At 54.3% G+C, this 9,557-nt stretch overlaps 1 protein-coding gene across 1 annotated transcript; it reads right to left on the reverse strand.

Moving 5' to 3' along the window:
* Positions 1 to 4,196: 4,196 nt before the first annotated feature.
* TP53I11 (tumor protein p53 inducible protein 11) lies at positions 4,197 to 9,146 on the reverse strand. The gene is made up of 6 exons (XM_082485502.1): positions 8,818 to 9,146; positions 7,651 to 7,709; positions 7,033 to 7,081; positions 6,500 to 6,596; positions 5,504 to 5,605; positions 4,197 to 4,331 (listed from the first exon to the last, which is right to left on the reverse strand). The coding sequence occupies exons 1-6, from the start codon at positions 8,944 to 8,946 to the stop codon at positions 4,198 to 4,200; spliced, it is 570 nt and encodes a 189-aa protein (XP_082341628.1). The 5' UTR covers positions 8,947 to 9,146; the 3' UTR covers position 4,197.
* Between the last annotated feature and the right edge of the window lie 411 nt (positions 9,147 to 9,557).

Here is a 9,557-nt window from a genome sequence, read left to right on the forward strand (position 1 = left end):
TTTTTAACAGCTCTGGTGAATATTTTGGGGTCAGGGGCTCCAGCTAGATTCGCTGCTTGCTGGAAAGCTCTGGGCAGGCTGGGGACCAGCGGGAGCTGCCGTGCTGCCGCCGCCTCCTTCGCTGCAGCACGGTGACCACGGCCCAAGCACCTTGGATGGGAGTAGTAGAGAGCAGCCTGTGCCTGCGAGCCCACAGCCCCCCTCGGCACCCCCACCTCCCCGCTGTTATTTAATGCTCAAGTGACTGTCACGAATGCCTGGGAAAAAGGGCTGAGTGTGAAATAATGTTTGAAATCTATTTTAAAAAAAAACTGTAAATGTTCTTTTTATTAGATAGTGGAGCTAATTTATCCTGTATTCCCTACTGTAATGCTTTTTTATATTGAAAGGAATTTTTTTTTTTTTGGTAATATAAACCAGAACACAAGCCTGAAGCGCTCTCTGCACGGTTTTTGTGTGCGTTTCTTAAAAAAAAAGTAAAAAATAAAAGAAAGCTATTGTGACAGTGAAGTGAAACGGCTTTAATTTTCACTATTTGCTTGGTGTTAAGTACAGTCACTTTCTTACCAGAGGAGAAAGAATAAACTCAGGTACAGCAGCTAAAATGAGGTATAAACTGAAGTGTCCCACTCTCCCCTGCCCCCCCCTCCCCTCCCCCGGAGTAAAAACCCTTGACCAGAAAGGAGAGGCCAGGTTAGGACAGACAGAGCCTCTCCTTTGTCACCAGCTCCAGTTTGCCAGATATTGGATAGGCGTAAATAAGGCGATGTAGGGAGTTCTATGTGAATGATGAGCTTTCTTCACCCTCAAAAGCGAGGGCTCTATGAACACAAGGGTTTGGGTCCATCTCTCGCAGAGAAAAGGGGGTCAGCCTTAGTCCTGGACTGTGCCTGCTCAGAGCACAACCCTCTGGGGAACACGACGTCCAACCCTGCCACAACATTATACAAATGCAAGCAGGTAATCCATTGCAAACCGTCTCCTGTGGGAGACGACATCAGTCCAAGGCCTTTCTCACAGTTTCACAGGTAAGGAAACTGAGGCCTGTGGAGACGGGAGTTTTTTCTCAGCAGATCAGTAGCAGGGCCTGAAGGGATGCCTCAGGCTTCTGATCCCGAATTATATGCTCAACTGCCACCTGCAGCTGTGATGCCGGCGCTTCTGTCCTTAGGGACGCATCTCTGTACAAACCTTCCAGCATCCTCCTCCCTTTCCCCCCGTTCACACCAGAGTGAAGACAACCAGCCACGGTTGGTTTCTGGCAGCCCCCTGCAGATGCTCTGCATGGGCTCTATCCTCAAGTCGCCCCGAGAAACTCCCTCCTAGACCTCACCCGCTACAAATTCACCTCCTCAAGTGGGCCTGGCCATGTTTCTCCTGCAGCACCTTGCTGATGAGAAGGGACCATGCGAGGGACCACAGCCTTTTTGTAGCCGTTGCCAGGCGGGGGCATCCATTTGCCCCTTCTCACTTAGTTGTAGACGAGGTGTAGAGCCCCTCTCCGCTTCCATACTTTCTACATGGTCCATTTATAGCAAGATGGAGCAAGAAGCATGAAAATAAAACAACTTCATCTCTCCCCTTTCAGGACTAGGTACCAAGTGGCATGAAATCTCTTTCATGGCCGCTCCCCCCAGGCTTTGCTCTATGTCAGAGCAGAAGACATTGACTGGCAAAACTAGAAGTGGCTCACTGTTTTATGTTTTGCAGAGGCAGCTGCTAAGCAAGGGACCAGAAGAATCTCACCTCATCTGATTTAAAGCTCCTTTGGAAAGCTGTAACTGCTTCATCCACCCTCCCACCCGATTTAACCATCAAGAAGTCTTTGGAGAACTGCTCTCACATAGTGCAGTAACTCATTTCTCTCACCTGCTGGATGACATTCTAAGGTACGCTAATCAGGCAGCATCTACAGACCCTGAGTCATAACTAAGTTCCTAGGACATGCAGCCAACATGGGTGGGAGGACAGCATGAAGAAGACCCTTCATTTCCTTCTTCTACAAGATTGCTTTTGCTGTGGTCCGTTTTACTTGTCTTTCCTAGAAACACCATTTCCCACCCCCCCACCCCCCAAAACCAACGATCAGTCTGTGTATACATTCACGTGACCCCCAAAACACAAAGAATCAAGCTTCACGTACCTATACCAACAACTACAGCCAAAGTGCTGCACTGAAGCCATTGCAGCTGCCCGTGCAGGTGGTGTGCAGGGTGACAGCAGCAGCCGGAGCATGCCACGCTCCAGCTCCCACGCGCAGCACCGCTCTGTCTAATTCGTGACAACTCTCCAGGCTGCACTTGACCATTTCCTGCCTCACAGGGAACAGCTTTCCCGCTTACAGCCCGACTCTTCCACCTGAACAGGAAGGCTCCTCTTAAATACAAGTTTTAGTTGCTCGGTATCATAATTTGGACATGTTGAAAGCAGCTTGGCAGGCATGTGTTGTTGGGAGGCTCCAGAATTTAGCCTGCTGTTGGATGTTGCCTCTCCATTTGATTTACTTCTTAGGAAATAAATTAGTTGCGATGTTTCCTGGTTCAACTATTTCCCATATTCTTACCTGACAGACATTTTGCACGGCCAGTAGGTACAATGCACACAGTGTCCCAAGCTTACGCAGCTGCTTCTAAATGCCAAAAGCACTAACACAACATACAGTAACTACCCACTACCTTCTTCTAACTCTACTAAGATATTAAACAGCAATAGCCGTAGATCCCAGGCTCACCAGTGGCTGGAGGGCTGTTGTTCACACAAGCTCTTCTGTTTGCGTAGGCATCTTTCACTGGGATTTTGGGACGTCAGCTCTATTCCAGGGCACATTTTGATCCAGTCAACAGTAGCTCATGAGTAAGAACTCCATATCCTGTACACAGACCTTCTGGCTTTAGTTCCATGGAGAGCAGAAAATGCCGCCCCCAGATGTGGACAGGGATAATCCGCAGGAAAAGTGCTAGGAAGTAGGGCAGCTAACGCTGTTAAGCCCAGTAGGTGTTGGAGAAACCGGCCAGTGAGTACTAAAGCACATTCAGTCTGTCCTTGACTGAGCTAGAAAAGGCAATGATGCCTTCATACGTCCCACTTCTTGCTGTTCTTCATTCCCATTAAGTATCTCACTGCTACAAACTTTGGTCCTGTTTTCTCAAAGTCCTAAGAGCTGGGATGCCTGCACATCAGCAGAGCTGGAAGACCACCTCCCACAGCTGGGGCTCGTCTCTAGAGGCTGCTCACTGACCCAAGTTGCTGTACTGATGCTCGCTCTGCTCTTACTAGTGCTAACCACAACGGCACTCCTGCTTAACGAAAGCATCAGAGGCTACCTCACACCCACCACTACTACTACCACCATCGGTAAAGCTGCAACTGTAGGATGTGTTCTGGGGCGAAGGGGACATCATGAAACATCCCAAGCAAGGGGATGTCTTTGTGCTCAACGGGCTATTTCCAATAGCTTCCTTCACTTCCCAAATATTGTAGTTCCAGCCGCTCTGCTGTTCCCAGCGCTGTCCCTGCAAAAGGAACAAACCACGGGTCTCCCTCTTCGTTTGCTCTATCTCCTGCCGATGCAAAACTACGAAGGGGGTGGCACCTCTGGCAGCAAGGAAAGAAGAGCGGTTTGCGAAGCGCTGAACTTGACCTAGCCCCGTCCAGCCCCCAGCTCCATGGACAGTCAGTACTTGCTAAAAGGGGAACAGGATGCACACGAGGACACACTCCACCAGGCAGGTGCAAGATTCACCAAGGGGAGTAGCGGAGTCCCTCGGCGGTTGCCTTGCCGCCTTGTCTCCTCAGGGATTTGGTTTCAATGTGCTGGTCTTATTTTGTGCTTTGTTCCAGCAGGTTCAGAGCCTGTGATCCCGTCAGCCAGTTTCCCCCGGGAAACCGGCTCTTTTCCCTGAGCCTGCCAGGCCCACACCTCCCTGAGCCTTCCTCCCGCTGCTCCTCACCTCCTCCTGGGGAGGGCAGGGGGGAGGCCCGCCCGACACTGCCCCCCCCCCCCCCCCCATTTCACCTGGCAATGCCACCAACACCGGGTTACACACTGATTCATGCCGGTAAGTGGAAAAGAAGGAAACCTCTTTAGAACAAAAAGGGACTAACAAAAAAAAAAAAAAAAGAAGTTATAATTATAATGCAAAATTACCGACACAAACTCCCCCCCTCCCACCCTTCCCATGACAAAAAGCCCAGGATTTAGACTTTCTTGGGACGGCGTCCAACTTGGTAATAATAATAAATGCTGATGAGGATGAAGAAGATTCGGCTGACCAGGAGGAGCACGGCACCTGTGGCTATCCGGCTACTCTCGACCAGGGAGACAGTGGTAACTGGAGGAGGAGGGAGACAAGGCAGAGGTTGGTGATGAAAAAAAAACCAAATGGAGACAAGTAGCACAAAGCTGTTTTCTACTGCCCTCTAACGCAGAAGCTTTCAGCACAGGCGCAGTGAACCCATGGCTGAGGCTCTTCACTAGCTTGATTTCACAGCCCTGAAGTTAGCCACAGACCCACGGTCCCCAGAGCTCTCACTTTTATAGCAACCCTGCTTGGAAGGCGGCCCCACGTTCAGGCAGCCACAGCCTGAAACGGTCACTCGAGCAGATGCGAGTTTCTGTCGTGCTCAGGTGTTAATTGTGGAAGCTGCACGTTCCCCAGTTTGCTTTGTGGCTTGACCGCTTCAGTGCCGATAAACATTTTTCAGCTGTAGAAGCACCTACAAAATACTCGTAGTCCACACAGGCTACCTCTTTTCTGAGCAGCTCTCTTTTTTTTGGCTACCAACACAGAGCCCATAACTAAACCAGCTACCTTATAACACTGTTAGTGAGCTACCAATACACACATACCAAAACCCCCTTGACTGTTAAATATAGACAAGCTCCCTAGAAACAAGCTAAACTGTTATTCTCTGTTTTGGGAAGACTGAACATCCCCCTTTTTAGTGTAGGTTGCTACGGTCTTTTCTCATTAGCCCCAGCATCTAGGCAGCCCACGCCAGGAGCTGACCTGCACTGGCTATGAAGGCCAGGATGTTTTTAGGGAGGAAACCAAATGAATTGCCAGAGAAAGTTGTTTCCCCGGCACCTGGGCACCCTTTGCTGAGGAGCCCAAGGCATCAGCTACTCCACGTTGAAGGAAAAGGGAGAGCAGTCGGCAGGGAAGATGCTCCTGGGGCCAGGTTATCTTTGTCAGTCCCGCAGAGCGAAGGAGCCATCTCCAGCACCAGCCAGACACAGCACGGGGACAGCTGGGGACCTGTGGGCATCAGGGACAGCATCTTCCCATCACCTGCGTCCACCACAACTCCCAGGGCCTCACCCCGCAACTCCTTCAGCCTGGAGTTTACTCCATCAGACTCAAAGCCACTACTCCAATTTTGCATTCGGTCCCACCGCTCACACTGGTTGTCCTGCCCTGCTCCTCTTCTCCCTCCTCACCACCCCCGGTGGGGGGACGCAGGTGGGGTGCACCCCCATCCTTGGCCTCCTCCTCCCACTCACCCAGGAACTGCACTGCGAAGTAGCACGCCTCCGTCAGCAGCGTCCAGCGGATGATGACTTTCTCGGCCGTGTAGAGCGCGTTCCACATGATGAGCGAGATACCTGCGGAGGGACGGCGGAGCGCAGCTGCCCGAGAGCCGTCGCGGGGGGCAGATCACGGGGAAGGGGCAGCCCACCCCACTGCCCCCAGAGGAACCATTTCACCCTCCCACGGGAGGGATGCAGTCCGCGCTCCCCCCACCCCCCCTCCCGGCGCCGTGCCCGCCGCACTCCCGGCCGTCCCCGCCGGGTGCCGCTGCAGGCTGCCGCAAGGAGCCGCGGCCACAGCATCCCGACCCACCCACCGACCGCCGGCACTCAGACCCAAAAAAAAAACCCCAACCAAACGCACGCCTTGCAAGCATCTGCCCGTCTTTTGGTGCCGGGCACTGCCCTTTGCAGCGCGCCAGCCCCGGCGGGGCGCCCCGACGGTGCAGCCCCTGCAGACTGGGAGCAGCAGCGGATGCAGCGCGGGGTGCGCGGCTTCCCAACCCCCTGCGTGCTGAATTCCTCCACTCGTTTCCTTTTCCAGACCGTGTCTATAGGCTCCACTCACCTTATTCTCCTTTGCCCCCCGGGGCACGGCCCCTCACCTGCGTCTTCTCTTCTCCTGCTCCCACAAGGAGGGTCGTCGCAGCTGCAGCCCAGCACCCCATCACCCAGCCCAGCTGCAATCCCCCTTTTGCTGGGGCACCTGGGGGCACTCCCCCAGCTATTCAGAGTGTGCACAGCCCTTCCCACCCTGCCTGCAGCGAGCCTGAGCCCCTGCTAGCAAAAAGCAGCAGCAGCTGAGCTTCTCAAAATACCCCTAAACTTTGCTAAGAGCAGATCTTCTGCTTTCTGGCTGCAGTTGACCTGCTGGGCACAGACTTTGACCCCTCCTGTCATTTTGGCCTCTTGTCCCTGTACTCTATGGGGCAGCGGCATGCCCCAGGTGCTGTGGCACATGGCACTCACTGAGGAGGGCTCCTCCATAGAGCCGGATGGGAGTCTTGCTGCTCGCCGATTCCTCATCGAAGACGGCTTCGTAGAGCTGGTCAGGGAAAGCAAGGGCCTGGCAGAGGCAAGGGAGAGACTCAGCACTCTGAGCCATCAAAACTTGCCCTCTCGGGCAGCAGCCCTCTCCAACATCAAGCCGTTATGGGATCGGAGCTGCTGCCCAGGAAACTGGAAATTAAGGAGGCGCAAGAAATATCAGCATGTCAGCTACTGGCTTCATGGCCAGTTTCTACAGCCGAGGCTGGCACGCCCTGTGTGGTTTATGACCCTGCTAACGAAAACAGACTCCAGTGATGGGAACAAACTGCCAAGGACACTGCTAGCAAAGCCCATTACGGAGACACGGTGAGGGCAAAGGCCCAGCAAGAGAAAGCGGCAGCAGCTGCTGGAGGCCGAGGAGGGGGATAAATGCCGTGGGCCCAGGAGCCATGCTGGGGCACGCGTTTGGCAACCGGGAGCTGGCGGTGCTCAGGACCATGCCCCTTACTTACCATGATGGCGACCCCGGAAAACATGACGGCGGAAACCAGCTGCCAGACCCTGCGTGGGAGGGAAGACAGAGGACCTAGTGTGAGCATGGGGGGTGATCCCATCGCTCATACTTCGCTAAGCATTCCTGGCTGCCTGCTTGGTCATCAGCCTTCATCCTCCCACCTCACACAGCCAAGGCAGCCACAAGCCTCCCACGGGAGGACTCGGCTCCCCACAGCCCATTAGCTCCAGCCTCAGCGTGCAGACCAGCCTTGCTGGTGAGACAGAGACAAAATCCCCCTCGCCCAAGCAGAGGAGGGAAGTGACCCTGCCAAGAGGGCCGTGCAGAGACGGGGTCCCCACAGGACGCACCGCGCTGTCACACGTGAACCCAGGAGCTCCTCCAGCCCCACGCAGTCCCTGTGGTTCCCAGCACCTGCTGTGGGACAAGAGCTTGAGGGCCTGGGGCTGATTTATGGGGGAAGAAAGCAGAGCTGGTCTGGTCCCGCAGTCCCCGAGAAGCCCCTGCAGGGAGCAGCGATGATGGTGCTGCAGCAGCGCTGGTGTCAGCAGCCAGAGCTGTCAGGGATGCTGTGGGCACTCAGACGACCCAGCTCCAGGGTGGCCCAATATCTTACCTGAGCCCCAGCGGTTCCCGGACAGCAAACTTGATTTCATTTCCCAATACTTGGCTAATCTGCAATTCAAATAAAAGACATACGGTGACTGAGCAGACCCTTCCCCAGCCTTTAGGCAGTATTTGCCAGCCCAAAAACGCATACCCTAACCCCATGTGGGAGTTCTTCTCTAAGAGGGCTGGAAGGAGGATGAGGACAATGGCTTCACCTGTGACCCCTTGGTCCCAACACCTGCCAAAGGCTGCCCTGATTTCCATCAGGAGCTGCAGCTTCTACTGCTCCCTTACTGGGAGCAGCCACGTGCAGCATGGGGCTGGGGCAGGGTCAGCATTAACTTTTCTCTCCTCTTAGCTACGTAAGTAGGCAACTGTGTCCTCCACCACCTTGATGGAACACAGGCTCCAGGAGAGCCCTCAGGGTGTCACAGCATCCGTCCCGCTCTCGCATCCACGCTGCCCAGAGCGATGCCCAACCATGACTTCCCCAAACCACACTGATGGGAAGGCTGCACAGACCAGCAACGGGGAAAGGAACCGGGGGACCTTTTGGTTGCAGAAGGCTCTCAGAGAGCTCTGTGCCGCTCCTCACGTGCAGGCAGGAGCTGGGCAATGCCCTGCCAGCAAGTTCTGCAGAGAGGATCCAGGACAGGGCTCCCAGAGCTCACCCTTGTCCTCCAGCTGTGGTATTTTACTGAAACAGGTTGTTCATCTGCAATTCAGGACTCTTCCGAGAGGCACTGCAGCACCCCTGCTTAAATCGCTGCTCCAGTGTCCAGGCCACCGGCTGGTGGGCATTGATGGTACCACACTCCTACGGCACCAGCTCTGAGCTAGCTCATGGGTGTCTTGGAAATACAATTTCAGGAATGGATTAAAGCAGCCTGAGGGCAGAGGTCACCCTGTTACCAAGAGAAGCCGTTTCGGGCAGCTCCTGTGTACCCAAGAAGGCTGTGTGGTCCATTGCTGCTCAAAGGCAGCGTTGTTTGTGCCACCATAGCCCTCACCCCTCGTGTTACAGGAGCCCCACGGAGCTGGGAGCCCTGTTTTTGCCAAAGAGGCTGTAGAAGTTAGGTGCTAAAAAAAACCACCACCACCACCTCGGTTTGCTCGGGCAGAAGTTCTCTTTCCGATCGTCCCTGCCCTCTTCTATCTCTATCTATGCCCTCACCTTTGAGCGATGGACCTCGCCGTCGTCATCCTCCCCGCCAACCCCCAGGATCTTGCGCGTCTTCAGCCTGCTCACCAGGTCGGTCTGGCTGTGCTTCTTCATCAGCGGCGGGGGCTGCTTGGCCGCCATGGCGGCCCTCGGCTGTGAGACGGCGCGAGGTGGAGAGGGAAGCGGCTCTGCCGTCACATGAAATTTCACGATGTTCGGAAGTTCAGGAAAAAAAAACAAAACTCAAACCAACAACCACCACGAAATCTTCCTGTTAGGCCGGCAGATGGCTCCTCATGGTCCCGGGGCAGGAAGCCCTGGTGGTGGGCCCGGCTACAGGCGGCTCATCTCAGGGTGATCCTGCCGTCACCGGGATCTGCTGAGGGGGACAGGAAAATCAGAGCACTGTGGCTTTAGTGTGGGCATTTAGCTCTAAGTGCTTTTGACCTACAAACCGTAGTCTGGCCTATGCCAGCATGAGGCAATGCCCAGCGGTACCTCTTTGCTGTTTCCCAGATTAGAGGAATTAAATGCTTCCCAGAGTAGAGGAATTAAAGTCATTAAGTGATGCTTTGCTGTTTGTCTTTCCCTGTGCGACACATCACGACCTTCAGCTGCCATTTCAGTCCAAATACCACACAAGTCTCAGATATTTATTTGTGTTCCCCCTCAGATGCTGCAGCCCCCATGTTGTGCCAGAGCACACCAGCCCCTGAACAACAAGAAGCCAGAGGCAATACTTTCCTTGAAAT

This window comes from Vanellus vanellus (assembly GCF_965231255.1).
Source record: "Vanellus vanellus genome assembly, chromosome: 6".
Classification (NCBI taxonomy): Eukaryota; Metazoa; Chordata; class Aves; order Charadriiformes; family Charadriidae; genus Vanellus; species Vanellus vanellus.

Excerpts from the sequence above, each read along its gene's own strand:
- TP53I11 (XM_082485502.1), bottom strand. The coding sequence starts at position 8,946 with ATGGCGGCCAAGCAGCCCCCGCCGCTGATGAAGAAGCACAGCCAGACC. Across the intron at positions 7,082-7,650 it reads CGGGAACCGCTGGGGCTCAG|GGTCTGGCAGCTGGTTTCCG; the intron begins GTAAGATATTGG and ends CCTCCCACGCAG. Across the intron at positions 6,597-7,032 it reads TTTCCGGGGTCGCCATCATG|GCCCTTGCTTTCCCTGACCA; the intron begins GTAAGTAAGGGG and ends TGCCTCTGCCAG.